A 16,084-nucleotide genomic window follows, 5' to 3' on the forward strand; every position below is an offset into this window, starting at 1 on the left:
GCATCCTGGCTCTCTCTGGTGCCCCAGCCCATGCCCTTAATGTTTTCTGTATCTCAGGCCAGTGCTCTAAGGCGACCGGTCTGTTCCTGCTGCCATGACCGGCTTGACCACAATTGCGATCATGCCCACAAAAGGATGTGTTTGCTCTCTGCGGCCATAATTCTCCTCTCATTCCTGAGAGGTGGAAAATGGTTGTGGGGAAGTAACAAGTAACACCTCCTGGTGTCAGCGCAGCCTTCCTGGGGGACAAAATGCTTAGCAACTCTTTCAAAGTATCCAAGACAAAACTTGACCTTTAAGCAGTTTCCCCATTTAGAGTTAAATCTGTCTTCAACAAATATGGTTTGAATAAATCAAGGTCTCCTGTTTTAGCTATTTAACTGGGAAGGTAATATTTCCTATCTGATTTAAAATTTTTCTTTTGCCAAATTCCGCAGGCGGGAAAGAAAGGAATACTAAAGTTCAGGATAAAAAGAGACTTCCCGGGAAGCGCATCGGTACAAACCATAGCTGCGGTCATCACAAATATCACTTTTACTTTCCAAACTAAAGCCTGGGGTTTCCATGGTAACTGCTTTTACCCCAGCTGCTTTGCATCATGTTTTTTTGTGTAGAAGCCAGTGGAGTAGGACCCGGCTATGTTACAAAGTTCAGGTGTCAATATCAAATGGATCTCCTGGGACAAAAACCAGAAAGAAAAAAATTGCATGCAACACACTCTCCCACCCAACCACTACCTTCCCAAACCCTTGCACTTTGCTACTGTCCTGACCAAGTGCCCAGAGCTTTCCAGAGCCTACCATTTTCTCAAAGTCCAACTGCAGCCTGTAAGCAACTGTGACTTCTATGTCTAACCGTGTGCACGGGAAGGGAATTGGAGCCGCAAGGCTTTTGATTGTTGCAGCCATCCGTATGTTCTTGGGTAATAGCGTTTCATAAGGGTCAAAATGCAGACGTGACAGTCCGGGCCAAATGCAAACTGGAGAATTTCATCTTGCCTTCCTGTGACTCACCCAGGCTTCCAGATGGAAGTGATTTCCCAAGGTCACTGCAAAGTTTGGTACAATGGCGTCTCGTACAGAGAACATACGGTAGGAGGGTACAGGTGAAGCAGGGTCGAGGGTCAGGACTTCGTTTCCTGTTCTCACCCTTGACTCTGGTGGAGCGAGCCCGCCCCTGAGGACTTCTTTCCAGTCACGGAAGAAGCGCAGGCACAGTCTGCCTCACCTCTCCCCCAAGCCCTTCTGACTACGCCCACCCCAAGCCCTGCTCCCATGTTCTAGGCATAGTGAAGGGAACTAAGGAAGAAATGTGCCTCCTTCCACCAAATCATTTCCATGTCTTAAAATAAATCCCAGCTTTCCTCTTCTGGGAAGCTACCCCAGAGTGGACTAGGATCTCAAAATATCTTTTATTTACTTAATGCAAGAAACATACTGAGAGCCTACTGGGTGGCAGATACAAGCGGACCCTGACTTCAACGTGGAGACTGACACATAACTGAGCCCCACGTAGGGTCACGATAAGCACAAAGGCACAGTTGGAAGAGGTTGGTTTTCCAATTTGGGGGGCAGGGTGTCCAAAAGCCTTCCTAAAAGACACAACTTGACTAGCACGAGCCATAGCCTGCTAACATTATTGATACGCACATTCCATAATTAAACACGGACTTTATTAACACACATTTGCATGCAAGTCTGGCTTGGTGTCTCCCTAGATTATAAAAATCTTGAGTGTGAAAACCCGGTCTCTGCTATTCAGGGCTCCATATCTGACTCACCTAGAATAAAGCTGAGAACACAGTGAGGGTCATCGTGGCCTTGACTTCTGCCTTCAGAAACAAAGGATAAGTTGGAAGATCCACGGGCAGTTTGAGCGAGTAGACGCATGTAGACGAGTAGATGAGTAGACGTGTGCAGACGGCGTGTAGACAGCTGCTATGCTGTATCCAGATGGAGAAATGAATTGACAGCTATGTCCAGAAGCTACATGATAGGGGACTGGCACGTCGTCCTTTTATTTTCAGCCATTTCTTTGATAGTAATGGCACCGACATTGTAACTGTGATTTTAAACTCTTGAGTTGCCCTCGCGTAGAAGCGTGACTTTGAACGGTTCACGCTCGCCTACGGTGTGACTCTGGGAAGGTTTCTTCTTTCCAGGCCTCTCGTCTTCATCAGCAGAACGACGGGATCCACTTGGATGATTGTCTCGTAAGCTCTGAATTGTATGCTACAGGCCTAACCTGAGTCAGTCGTGATCAGCTCGGAAGCCTCTGGGCCTAAGCGCAGTAGTAAGTGCTGAGTAAACATCTGTGGAAGTAAATGAAAGAGACCCAAAATCCGGTTCAACATGTGAGGTGATAAAACTGTTTTCAACATAGAGCGCAGAGAACCCGACCAACTGCACCACGTTTTGTATGAATAGCGGAGCCGAGGGCTTGGGGTTTCCCCCTGCCACAGACACTCGGAAGGAAGGTGGCATCAGTGACTTTCAGCTGGGCCCAGTCTGCTTCTTCAGATGTACATGCAGGCAAAGACAGGCTTGGGCCTCCTGTCGTAAAACATTTAAACATAAAAGGAGAAAATTCAGGGGTGCCTGGGTGGCTCAGTCGGTTGAGCGTCCAGCTGTTTGATTTCGGCTCAGATCGCAATCTCACAGTTGTGAGATCGAGCCCCCGCGTGGGGCTCCCTGCTGAGCCTGGAGCCTGCTTAGGATTCTCTCTCTTCCTCTCTCTCTCTGCCCCTCCCTCACTGTCCCTCTCTCACAATAAATAAACGGTAAAAAAAAAAACAAAAAAAAAAACAAACTTCAGGTATCCGAAGTGCTCAAACGTGGTCTTGCAAACTTAAGTCTTCGTATGTCTTTTGGTTCCAGAAAACAAAACATGGTGTGAAACATCTGTATGATGGAATGCCTGTCCTGGTTTGTACTCAGTTTCTTGGCTTCCCTCTCCACAGTCCTGAGAAACAGGAGTCTTGTGATCAGTGTAGACAGCCAACTGGGACAACTCAAGCCAAAAAAAAAAGAAAAAAAAGAAAGAAAATCGAAACGTCCTTATTGTATGTTGTAGTGCTTCCAGTAACTTAAAGATGATTTTATTTCCCCTGTCCTCTGAGTTGCCCTGACAGAGACTAAGGTATTGTGTTAGAATAGGGATCAAAGCCAGCAAAGGTGGGAGCACTCTGAGCCAGAAATACATCTTCTTCAGACACGTAAGCTTTTTTTTTGTTTTTAATTTTTTTAATGTTTCTTTATTTTTGAGAGAGAGAGAGATAGGCGTGAGTGGTGGAGGGGCAGAGAGATGGAGACACAGAATCCGAAGCAGGCTCCAGGCTCTGAGCCATCAGCACAGAGCCCCACGCTGGGCTCGAACTTGCAAGCCGTTTGATCATGACCTGAGCAAAGTCAGACGCTCAACCGACTGAGCCCCCACATAAGTTAGCTTCTTGAAATGGGCATCAGAACAGCCAATGCAAAATTGTTTCATAAAGCAAACCTTTTTTTATCCCGTCCTAGCAAACATCCTCACTGTGGATATCAGTCAGCCCTCACTCAGGCTGTCTAGTTGAGTGCCCAATGGCTATTGTAGACTTTAATGTGACTCTCACTGCTCTTTTTAACTGTGTTTTTTTCATGTAGCTTCTGTACCTCACCTGAAGCTATTTTAATACGATAGAGTCAGTATGGAGGAAAAATAAATCAAAAATCTTTTCCGAGGGGCTTTTTGAAAAGATGCAGGCAGACGCCTGGTAGTGGAAGGTGAACTCTGTGCGCTTTTTCTCTATTTACAAAGACAAGTAATTTCCAGCATGTATGTGCTAAGCCATTTTACACATATACCTTTGTTCCATCATCACAGTCCCGTTAGCATCCCAAAGTCAAGGCCCATTACCCATTTGGGGAGTGGCAGGGCTGGGTTGGAGGCTAGGACCCTGTGATTCTGGCACCCAGGCCTTCCCCCTGCCCCACGCTGCCTTCCTGAGCTGGAGCATTGCGCTCCTGAAGCTCTCTAGAACTCCATTTAACTGCATGAACCCCGCGGTGACGTGAGCACTTAGCTTTGCTGTCACTCACCCCAAGCACACCGCTGACCCCTCCTGCAGAAGACAGAGAAACACATCCCCTTCTGAATAATAAGCAGAGATTTGGTTCAAAATTTCCTGAAATCTTCGTAGCTTAACTTACAAACTTGGGATGCCAGAGGCTGCTTATTTGCTCCTACATAACGTACCGCACCTGCAGTTTGGAAGCGCAGCTAGGAGGTGAGTAAGGCCACCTTGGTTGTGGCCATGGAGCCTAACTAATTTGTTACACTTCTTGAAGAGTTTAATGAGAGTTTTTAGTGACACTGCTGTGGTTTGAGATTTGCTATTGTTTTTGAAAATTATGGATCATTTGAAGTTTTTCTCTCAACACAGTGAGGCAGTGTAGGAACAATACCATTAGCCCAAGGGCGCTGGACAATTTGGAGTGGGGAGCTTTCTTCAAGAATATATGGGGTAAAGAAAGGCAAAAAGGGACTTTGGCAGTATTCGCGCATAAAGTGTTTTTGGCCAGCCAGGGCCATGGGATAAACTCATCAAATGGATCAGCTTGTCGTTTATCACCACGTACACGGCTCCCCTGGGGGATGGAAAGAACCCGCGATCAGGAATCAGGACACTTTAGGTGAGTTCCAGCTTCATCACTTACCACGGTGGGCACATCGCTGAAAGTGTCTACGAGGAATTGCATCACTCGCCTGACAAATGGGGTTTGTTTAAGAGTTGCCCCAATTAGGCACCCAGGTGTCTCAGTTAGTTAAGCATCCAACTTCGGCTCAGGTCATGATCTCACGGTTTGCGAGTTCAAGCCCCGAGTCAGGCTCTGTCCTGACGGCTCGGAGCCTGGAGCCTGCTTCGGCTTGTGTCTCCTTCTCTCTGCCCCTCCCCCACTCGTGCTCTGTCTCTCTCTCTCTCTCTCTGTCTCTCAAAAATAAATAAATGTAAAAAAAAAAACCAAAACTTAAGAAGTTGCCCCAGTTATTCCTCAGAATGATGCTGGAGAGTCCTTTGAGGGAGAGGATTTGAGTGCTATCGAAAGTAAAGGGTTGTAAAAGTAGAAGATGGTCTTGTGGCACGGGCCACAGGGTGTGAAGAATCCTTAGCTACAGTGGCAGCCGGTTTGTTGATGACGAGGTTAGGACAGTACAGTCAGTGGCAGGTGGCCTGGTACTGATGGTTTGTCACTGGCCTGTGAAAAGAGTGTTTAGAGGCATTTGGAGCCATATAACAGAGGAATTTTATGTCGGTTGAATATAATAAAAATTTGGGCTTGTATTTGCTTGGCATTTTTTCTTTTCTTTTTTTTTTTTTTTGGTTATTTATTCCTCTTGCATTTAAAAAAAGTGCTCGTACACGATGCGTTTGGAAAAAAAACTAGCCCTTCACACAAATGACTTGAGAAGCTCTGGTATGCGAGGCATCGAAAGTCCAGGAGACAAGTGAAAAATTAAAGTAAGAGTCTGCATATTTTATTCATCCAGTGAAAGGCCAACAGGAAGCTGGAAAACAGAAGGGCTGGTTCCAACTGGATGGGTCACTTCTCTCCCAGATGTTTGGTGTCCTGGAGGGACAACCAGAGGACATGTTCTGACCTTGGAGACTGACTCAGCATCATCAAAAGGAACAAAGGTCCAAAGCTTAGGGCTACAACTGCTTTTCCTAAGATGGTGTTGAGGACCAGGGGGGCTGATGGCTCCTTTGCTGGGCTGGGAGGACCTGGGAGAAGATGGCCATGATGCGAAATACCACCTACAAGAGTCCATGGTCAGCTGAGAAAAGACAGGATGCTAATTTCCGTGCCCGGAGGGATCAGAAGTAGCTGAATGATCAATCAGCAGGCAGCCTTTCCGTTTTGGTATCAATATTTTATAAATTACTGTCATTTTAAGAGTATCTTAAAATCTAATAGGACAGCCCCCATTTCGTTTAGGATTTTCATCCATATTTATTCCTCTAGATGAAATTTAGAATTGTCTAGTGCCAAATAAACTGTTAGTTGGAATTCTGTTAACTTACATATTCAAATGAATGGAATTGCTATCTTTGCAACATGAAAACTTTCCAACCCGCTTCATTGAAGGCAGTTAGTTTTCTGTTAGCTTTCTCTTTGTTTATTCTATCCATCTCCAGTTAAATGTAAACCTAAGTGTTTTATATTTTTATTGTTCCTGTGATGGAATCTTGTCCCCCATCACATTCCAATAGTTCTAATTATCGCTAGTATAAAAGAAAACTATAGATTTCTAATATAGTTAACGTTCAACCAGCTTCCTCCTTGCTTTCCTATTATAGTACTAGGAGGTCTTTTTCCAGCTAATTCTTTTGGGATATCCAGATATACAAAAATCATCTACATTTACTAACTCTCGTCCTCCTTTCCAACATGTGTAACTTACCTTTTTCTTGGCTAATTACATTATTCTTTCCAGAACAATGTTAACTAAATGAGGATATCCTGTTGCAAGAGGACGGGCTGCTGGATCTTTCTTTCCATATCAGTAGAAACACAGAACTTTGAAGCTTTGCTTCAGCCTCATTTTCCTCTCTGTTGTTCTCCTAACACTTGTTGATAGAAATGAAATCTTTCAGATGATTGCAGAAGGTAATCTTGGGAGAAATATGCACACAGAATGCGTTGTCTCCACTTTGCCTTAGTAATATGGTGCAAGAAGGAGAAGATGATATTGAAGGGCTCATTACGTGTCCAATTTTGAAGTTCCTGCATTTTTTATAGCATCTTAATTGGCCTCAAGGGGTGCCTGAGTCACCACTGGGCTTCCTAGTTAGGGCTGGGTTGGAACAATTGCTTCAAGTTTACAGCCCCCTATGTAGCTCAGCCCTCCTGTCCTTCTGAGGGCTTTCCTTTGTGTTTTATGCTTGATTTCAAGGTACCCAACCCTGACAAGCAAAAGGGAGACAAAATTTATCCCTTGGTTCTATTTCCAACCCATTCAAAAATAGAAGGCAGTCAGAGTTCTCAGGAGCGGACATTAGTTCAGCCGGGAGCTTGGCGCCTGGTTTCCATTGTAACGACGTCAGGGAAATCATCAGGCAGTATTACCACCAGAATTGCCCAGGCTGGGAGTCTACTCCACAGCCCCTTGGTATGGAGGCTGGCTTGGCTTCAGAACTGTCCGTGTGAGGAATAAATTTAAAATTTGAGAATCGAAGAGGCCTCTCTTCTCTTTACTCTTTTTCTTTGTGCATCTGCGCGCACGGTATCCATAATTTCACAGACTCAGGCATGTGATGATGCCCCCTGCAGTGGCTGCTGTGCCTGGCCATCGGGCCCCTCCCCTCCAGGACTAAAGCGCCATCCCTGTGCTGGATGGTTGACTCGGGCTCCCCGTCCGTCCGGGTGCTCTCCCTCTTCTGATGGGAGCCGCCTCCTTCCCAGGAGCAGCCTGAGTCCAATGCCTGGTCTTTATCCTAATTCGGGATAACTGTCCAGAGCACTACCAGCTCCACGGGGATTGGCAGAGATCCAGCTTACGTCTCTCCCCAACAGGTATGATCTTGACGGCACGTCCCCAAAAGTCAATCCGCTTCTCTGACTTACACCACATGCTTGAATGGTTAGTGCCAGCCTTTCCTTTTATTCTTTTTTGGAGGGGCCAGAGGGAGGCACAGTTCCTTCCCATCTCTTGTCCTGTACACTAACGTCAGCCTCACCGACTTCTTCCAAGAAACCACGTGCTCACAACGTGTTTTGTGTCTGTGCTTTTCCTCTGCTCATTTAGTTCTGTATGGAAGCCATCTGGGGTCTGTCACGTTCATTGGCTCCTCTGTCAATGGGTGCTCCCCTGGTTTCCAGACTTTTGCCTCCCAACAGCGCGCATGGCTTACAGAGGTGCTTCTGTATGTGAGTGCTGCTGCTTCCGTGAGATGGGCTCCTGAAAGGAGGTCTGCTCGTGGAAAGGGTATGCTTGCGTTCGATTTTAAATCATGTTGCAGACAATCTTCTTAAGACTCTCTTCCACCATTTCACCAGCAATGTAGGAGAGTCACCCACTGCTTGTCTTCCCACCTTGAGCATCCCATCGGAGGATCAAAAGCCTCATCTTTGTTCAGGTCTTTGTCATTTCTCGCTGCAGACGGAAGCTTGCTCCCATCCCTTTTGAAAGGAAAGAGAGTTTGGTGAAGGAAAGACAAGGCCAATGGGCTTGAGAAAGTCCCTGGGCTTCCAGCTGGCTGTTTCCTCTAAATGGGTGAGAGATACGGAGTGGAGACCAGGAGGACCTCCCCTCGTGCTCCAGCCTGCCTGCCCAGAGTCCGGTCTGCACCGGGCACAGGGGTCCCGATGCAGGGGCTCCTCCCTGGAGAGGCAGGGATGGGCATGGGAAGGAGCTGCATTCGGTGTGTTCCTCACCCTTCTGGGCCCGAAGGGGTCCTCAGCCACTTCCCTTTGAGTGGAATTACATGCTTCTTGTCCCTAAAAAACAAACAGGGAGGGAACTGGCATGTTGATGATGTGCCCAGGCTACAAAGGGGGAAGGTCGATGTGACTACTCTGAAATTAAGGGAAATCTGTTTAAGTTGTTTGGACACACAGATATACCTCCTCCAGTGGCCAACACAGCGGATGTGAACGGACAGCTCTGTGACCTGCACACCCTTCCCAACCTGGCCATGATCGGTGATGAGGGTGTTTTGGGGTGGGGGGGGCGGCGCTCATTCCCAGGCGAGTGTGTCTCTGCCTGCCATGTCGGGTACTGGGCACAGAACATTGCAGATTCTGTCTCTTTCTGCCCCCATATCATCTACATCTCTCTTCTCGGTGTGTGAAATTAAGCCGACCCTATATTGTCGTTATTGTGACATGGAATCATTATCCCTTAATAAGCGTTTCATAACTCCATCTATTTTTGCCAATTGTTTCAAATCTTTCTTATTAGCTATGTTAGGCATGCTATTATCTTAATCTTCTTAACGTCCATGTGAGAGTTTGACAAGTCAGCAGGGGTTCTTGCTGCAGCTGCCAAGGATACATGATTAGGTACCCACGCTCCAGAGCCCCACGGTCTCCCCGCCCCACTGACCCTTCTCCTGAGCACGTTTCTTTTTAAAAGACTTCAGTCCCCTGAAGTCCAGAAAGTAACATGCATCAGTGAGACTCATATGAAGACCAATATCTTGGGCTTTCGTCAAATTCTTTAGCATTGTGAACATAAGTAAGAAGAGAGAGAAAAAAAATGTGTGTGCGTGTACGTGAGAAAAAGAGAAAAGAGAGAAAGAGGCAGAGAGATGGAGAGAGAGAGAGACCCCAGTTGACCCCATCTGGGAAGACACTGTAATAGCCCGGGTCAGCTCGAGAGGCTAAAGAATCATATTTTAATATTCCGAAGGAGTTACCACAAGGTCAAGAGGGAGTAGTTGACGCTGGGGCAGAAGTTGGACTGTTCTTTTCCTAGGATCATTTCAGGGTAAGAAATAATTGGGGTTTTGGCAGTTGAGATGATTGTGGGCAGAACAGCTTATTTTTCTGTTAATTCCTTAAGTAAACCATCATCTCTGCAAGCTCTTGCCATAGCCACACTGATAGGATTTGACTGCGCTGTCCCCTCCCCAACCCCCAGGCAAACCATCTCTGGTTTTACCTTTGGTCAACTCTTCCCCTCTTTGCATTAAAAGAATATTGTCTGGCTGTACAACCTCAGCCTTTCATGGCCATTTCCCTGTGGTTCCAGATGTGTGTCATCCTCACACTCAAGAACAGGGAGTCCTGATGATTAAGTTTGGGGTTCTGGAGACAGCAGAAGAAAGCCAGGCTCAGAACCAGATTGACAAGAATGAGATCATAGCATCATAATTTCACAGCCAAGTTCCTCCACGTCCTCCCCTTTCTTTGAAAGAAAAGGGTGCACGGCTTCTTCCAAGGTTCGAGGGTGGGTGCAGACAGAATAGGTCACGAAGCTCCTTTTGGTAAGAGTGGTCTTGGGTGTCAACCTGTTCTTCTGCCTCCCCACAAGGAACCAGTGGGTCCAAGAGCAGCCTGTTGCCGTCTGGCAGGGACACTCTGGGTGGGAGGTGCTAAAATGGTGGTTTCTCAGGGCACCTGGGTGGCTCGGTCGGTTAAGTGTCCGACTTCGGCTCCAGTCATGATCTCACCAACCATGGGTTCAAGCCCCGCATCGGGCTCTGTGCTGACGGCCCAGAGCCTGGACCCTGCTTCGGATTCTGTGTCTCCCTCTCTCTGCCCCTCCCCTACTAGCGCTCTGTCCTCTCTCTCTCTCTGTCTCAAAAATAAATAAACATTACAAAAATAAAAAAATAAATAAAGTGGTGCTTCTCAAACTTTGGTGAGCATGAGGAAGACCCAGGAGGCTTATTAATCTTACAGCTCCCTAGGCAAACCCCAGAAACGCTGCCTCGTGTATGCTGTAGTGGGTCCTTGTGTCTCTGATGCAGGTTGTTGAATGGAGTCTAGCAGAGGCACGTTCTCACACACACCTGCTGCTGTCTTCGGGTTTACAATACCCCCATCTCCCCTCGGTAGTTAGGGATGCAGAGGCACTACGTCCCTAATGAATCTGCCTGCACTCAGCTTGCCTGCTCCTTGGATAATTTTTTCAGATCTGTAGAAACTTACCAGGTGCGCACAGAGCTGTCTCTAAGGCGGATGGTGGGGTATGGAATTACTGATCTTTTTCTAGGTTTTCACTTTTCATTGGGCTGTTCCTCTGACTCTCATTGCTGCCTCTTTGCCTGTGTTCATAATAAACTCCAAATGCAAGCTGCATGTGTTCACAAGTGGCGTCAAGGGTCATTGTGACTTGTAGCTGCATTCCTTTGACATGTGATTAAGCATCTTATCATATTGCCTATTGTTCTCTGCTTGTTGTTTTCTCCCTCCATTTATTGAACCACCCATCTTTCCCTTGCCATTTTTTCTTAACCGGTGAAATTTATAACACAATTGTAAGTACCAAGGAAAATTCCATTCGAATTATTTCAGATTTATTAAAAATACAGGATGAATTGAAATCTTCGCGGTAGTGGTTGCATGCTTTAAGGAGCCTGCATATATTTTCATTTTCTCATTTTTTCCAATGCTCTTTGGGACCCGTCTTATCTTCCTGTTATTCCGTTTCCAGGCGGCTCTGCATTATGGATACTACTAGAAGCCATTTGAATTTGCCTTGTTTTGTGGTCATTTTTTGCTGGCCCTCTATTTCTGCCTCTTTTCGTATGGTCTTGAATCCAGCAGGGTTTATCCAGACTCTGGCTTTGCCAGCAAATAAGGCAGACATGCTATGCTGCAGGTTGCTCTGTGGCTCTGTGTGAGTGATGGTGCAGTCCCTGGCTCAGGTGACAGCTAGAAGCCTCCTAAATTGTGTTTCCCAGCTTCCAGCAGTCGCTTAGGTAGTGTCCCTCTGCTGTACTGGGATGTGATGCTTTTGCAAAATTATGCACCAGACGCTCTGAACTTGACATGTGCTACCTCATGCATACAACCCTACAAGGTAGCTACTGTGTTATTATGCAGATTATAAGGGAAGAAAAAAAGGAATCCCAGGACAAAGTGATGTAACTCATGGAGCTGTACGTGGCAAAGACAGGACTGGAATCAGGTCCTGGATTCTCACCCAGATCGTCCTGCAGGTGGTTGTGACACGTCCCTAGCAGATGGCTCGCTAGGTGATAGGCCTGATTGCTGTTTTCAGGGTTTAGGTCAGGGTCGGGTGAATATTAGGCCACTAACCACCGAGACTTGAAAGAATTGGAATTCACACCCTACGACTTCATTTAGTAGACAGCTCTACGGGGAGTGTAGTTACTCTGAAACCAAGAGGATTTCATCAAATTGTGGCAATGCCGGTATCACAGAAAAAAAAATATATGTATATAATATTTATATATTATAAAATATAAATAACACAGCCCTCGGCATCTCAGACCTTTTGCCCCCAGCCTTGGGTTCTTAAATCCTCCCTCCTTTCTTCAGCCAATGGAACCTGCTTTTTGGAGACTAGAAGCACATTTTAGGTAATGGTGCTAATGACTGATGAGGACTTTCCTGTTGTTATTCTAACACGGCTAGGGACAGAGAAGAGAGCTAGCACTCTGGATCTCCACACCAAATTTCCGGGCCTCCCGTAAGAACCTTGAGGCTTTCATAACCACAGCAGGAGATATTTAGACACTAATCGTCTTCCTCAACAGAAAAGGAAGGCGGCCTGGTGACGCGGTGACCAAGGACAATGTTTTAGTACTTGTAAAGGAAGTCATTTGACTTCACAGATGAGAAAGCAGAGTGTCGGAGAGATTAAGTATGTGTGATATGCCACCCAGCTGGTGAGTGGCGGAGTGGGATTTAAATCCATGTCAGTCTCACTCCAGAACCTTTCTGTTAAACCTCAGCGTTTCCCATAAACAAGCTTGAGACAGAAAACCACAGCCATGTTATCATCCCGTGGCAGTTCTTTGAGAGCCCAAGCTTCTATAAATATGAGTTCTTGTCATATTAAGTCATAATGATAAAAACGTTGCTTCCCCAAATTTAGTACTTACCAAGGACCAGATGCTGCGCTAAGCATGAATCATCTCATTTCGTCCACACAGAAGTACCATGAGGGGGATTCAGATCTAGCACTCGATTTTACAGATGAGGAAACTGAGGTTTGGTGAGTGAAGGAAATTGCCCAATCCACGACAGCTGTGTCATCCATACGACTAGAGCCCTCACTCTCGGCAAAGCACTGGACAACATGCAAGCAAAAGGCCCAACGTCCTGCTGTCCTGCTGTCTGTCTGGTGAGACTGACGTGTATGTATCAAGGGGGCAGACCAGGGCAACATGAACTGGGTCCCAAGAACACGGGGCAGCTGGCGCCATGGAGATTTGGACCAGGAGGAAATAAGCACAGACTAGCTGAGCACAGCCCTTAGGGACCATGAGACTTGTAAGAGCTCATGGAAATGTATTAATTTTTTCAAAAAGCCAAATGCAAAAATTAATTTTCAGTTCCACAAAAGTATATTAACACACGATATATTCATCTTTATACTGAGTCCTACAATACAATTTGTGTTATTCTGTGCGAAAGATGGAACCCATGTAGGCAGAGGTGGCTAGAACCATGGAAGTCATATTGTGGTCCTGCCATTGCTCCTGGATCCAGGTCGCCCCAGGGTCTTAGGACATTGCAGAGCCACATGTGGAAGGAGCCTGGGTCTCTGAATATGGCACGCAGAACTGCCTGCCAGTCAGAAACACTCAACCACCAACTGGAAATAGATTCAAAGGATCCTCCCATGAGAACATCATCTTAGTCATTCTGGCATTCCTCATTTCATTTTTTTAGGAAACACAGCCTTATGGCTGCATGGTCTGAGGAAGGTCATGGAAGGAAATTGAACATGAGCGGAGCTTGACAGACATGAAGTACTAACTCAGCTAGAATGCACCCTGTTTTCATTATCTCTGTGATGGGAATGAGGCCAGCTTATAGGTGGGTTGGTTATCTCTTTATAAAGAAGAGGTAGACTGCTCTGGACAAAACGTGTTTCTGACATGGCCAGTGGCCAACTCAGTCCCTAGAAAACTAGAGGCATTTGAGAAATGTGTTCTATGCCAGATTGAACCATTACACTATGGAAAGTTGTCTCTGTGGCTTACCAAGCCCTTGCCCTCATGCAAACACCAGTGCACAGAACTTGGAAGCGAGTTTTCTGTTTTAAGTGGATATCAAATAGGCAATGAACTCTGCATAGCCTTGAACCAAGACATGTATGGACAATACAAGAGAGATGGGAGATTTGGTCCCCTCCCTTAGGGATAATTAAATCAGAATGAGGAGTCTTAAGTACATGCACAATAGAACTGGTGTGTAAGGTGGATACTATAACTAAACTTTGTTGTTGTTTTTAAGAAGTGACAGGAGTTTTGTAAGGGCTGAAGTAGTTAAGGAAGACTTTTTAAGGAGGTGGCACTTGGAATTTAGGAAATAAGTAGAATTTAAGTAGGCGGGATTAGGAAAATTTGACAGGAATGGCCAACGGCTTGCAGGTGGGGTAAACTTGGCCTTTGGGTGACGAGGGACCTAGGATAATCAGTGCAAAGTACTCATGGTCACTTTGTAGGTCAGGAAGTAGGACAGCATTAGGAAATGAAGGACCTCTCTCTTCCTTCCTACTTGCCTTCCACCTCTTGTGATACAAGAAAACTGACTTTGGTGGTAGAAGGAAGTATGGCTAGAGGTAGGAAGGAGAAGAGAAAAGGAAGGAAAAGAAGCAACAGGTGGAAAACAGAAAACAAGCTGGAGGGTGGGCAGCGAGGATTCACAGTAACCCTCAGTGAAGAGGTCCCATAACACCTTCTCAAAGCGGGGGCTCTCTCCTCCCTCTCTCTCAACACAGCGTGGGGACCGAGGCCATGGAGGCTCTAGAAAGTTCAAGGTGAGATGTGTGGGGGTCAGTGGTTTCTCTGTAGCATGCAGGCACCACTGTTTGACGCAGTGCTTGAATTTGGAAAAATCAGATGCCGCCACAATGGAGTTGGCACATTGTTATGCTGGTAATTCCGTTGCAATGCTGTAAATCTGCCCGCTGGCTTGAGAACAACTACTGATGCAGTCAAAATCCAGTGTTCAATTGGAAATGGAAGCTATTCTCTCTTTCTGTGGAAGATTAAGAAGCAAGCGTACTCGTGGATCACAGAGCCTGGCTGTCTTTTTCCTCAGAAATAAAGATGGGCTCATTTAACATGATTTCTACCTGTTCTTCTGCAATTAGTGTTTAAGTGACTATCTCTGGGTATTAGTCACTCCGAGGAAATGAAATGATGCTATGGTAATTGGCCATGTGGGCTTCTTCCCTTCCCTGGGGATTTCACTTGGCTCAGAGAACATTTTTTTTCACCTAGGCCCTGTCTGTACTCTTTATTTAGCTAATTAGAGGGCTTAAGAGAATGAGCTGGCATTGGGTAGGAGGGAGGGAAGAGGAGGGGAGGCATATATTATAACGGGAAGATCACTTGATTGAAACAGAATATCTGGTTCTAGTCCAAACTAATAAATTTTCTCTTCTGTTGTGTTCTTTACCTTGGACAGCCCTGTTATATACATTTTCTCGCTTCATCCTCACGATAATCCTTTGGTATTGGTGTCACAACCCCCTTTACAGTGATGAGAAAAATAAAGTTCAAGAGGTTGCTCTGACTGAGGCTTGCCGGAGAGATTGGAACTCCAATGGGCCTTAATTCCCAAGCTCTGCTGTCCCTGTGTCTACTTACTAAATAGACCTCTCTTAAAGGGAACAAAGCCACCTCGCTTCCCCATCTTTACTTTCCTTAATTCTTCTGACTCCGAGAAGGTGCTAGCTCTTCTGGAAACTCTAAGTGCCTTTCTTTATGGACAGGTGGAAACTATTAAGCATCCCTTCTACCGTTCTCTTGCCCCCCCCCTTTTTTTTTTGCTCTGTATCTCTTTTGTTCTGCTTTTCTTGTCCTTTCTATATATCCAAACCAGGGCTTGTGTTAACAAGTGTGAGGGTTGAGCAAGGGAGGGAAGCAGATCTACTCATTAGACACTTCGTTTTCCAGCCCTGAGCAACGCTTCCTTCTAAATGAGATCACGGCACCACAGTATAAGGCAAAGACCCGAGGGCTTAGAGTCATGAGGATTTCACTTCCAGTTCTGGTATCATCTCATTGTGACACTTTGACCAAATTCTGACCTTATGGCACCTCCAGTTACTCATCTCTACAACTGTAATACACATCAGGAAGTGGCTGTTCCCTTGAAGTCACAAAAACGTACAAGTGTCAGGTATAAAACAGGGGATTATGATCCCGGTGGAGGTCTGAGTCTCCATTTCACACAGGATGACAGGGAGCTGAGTTTTCTGGTACCACCTAGATATTTGGTGGCACAGAGAAGTAAAGAAGCCAGGCCACCTAGTACCCATCCTGGTGCCCTTGGAGCAGTCCACTTGTCCTCGTTTGCAGAATGGACTTCACAGCCCTAAGGGGGAAATAGTCTGTCAAAGAACCTCTCTAGTTCCCTTGGATGACTTTTCATCAGAGTATGGCAGGGGGGTA

General features: G+C 46.1%; 1 protein-coding gene across 10 annotated transcripts in view; it reads left to right on the top strand.

Moving 5' to 3' along the window:
* Positions 1 to 16,084, top strand: part of ADRA1A (adrenoceptor alpha 1A) — a 109,436-nt gene that overhangs the window by 24,953 nt on the left and 68,399 nt on the right. Inside the window, exon 3 of one of the 10 annotated variants that reach the window (XM_027077357.2) lies at positions 438 to 2,155. The exons of 8 other annotated variants lie outside the window; for them this stretch is intronic. In XM_027077357.2, the coding sequence (XP_026933158.1) occupies positions 438 to 550 (113 nt within the window). In that variant the 3' untranslated portion in view covers positions 551 to 2,155. One more of the 10 variants, XM_053216401.1, reaches the window with a different exon arrangement.

Source organism: Acinonyx jubatus, chromosome B1 (assembly GCF_027475565.1).
Source record: "Acinonyx jubatus isolate Ajub_Pintada_27869175 chromosome B1, VMU_Ajub_asm_v1.0, whole genome shotgun sequence".
NCBI classification, from domain to species: domain Eukaryota; kingdom Metazoa; phylum Chordata; class Mammalia; order Carnivora; family Felidae; genus Acinonyx; species Acinonyx jubatus.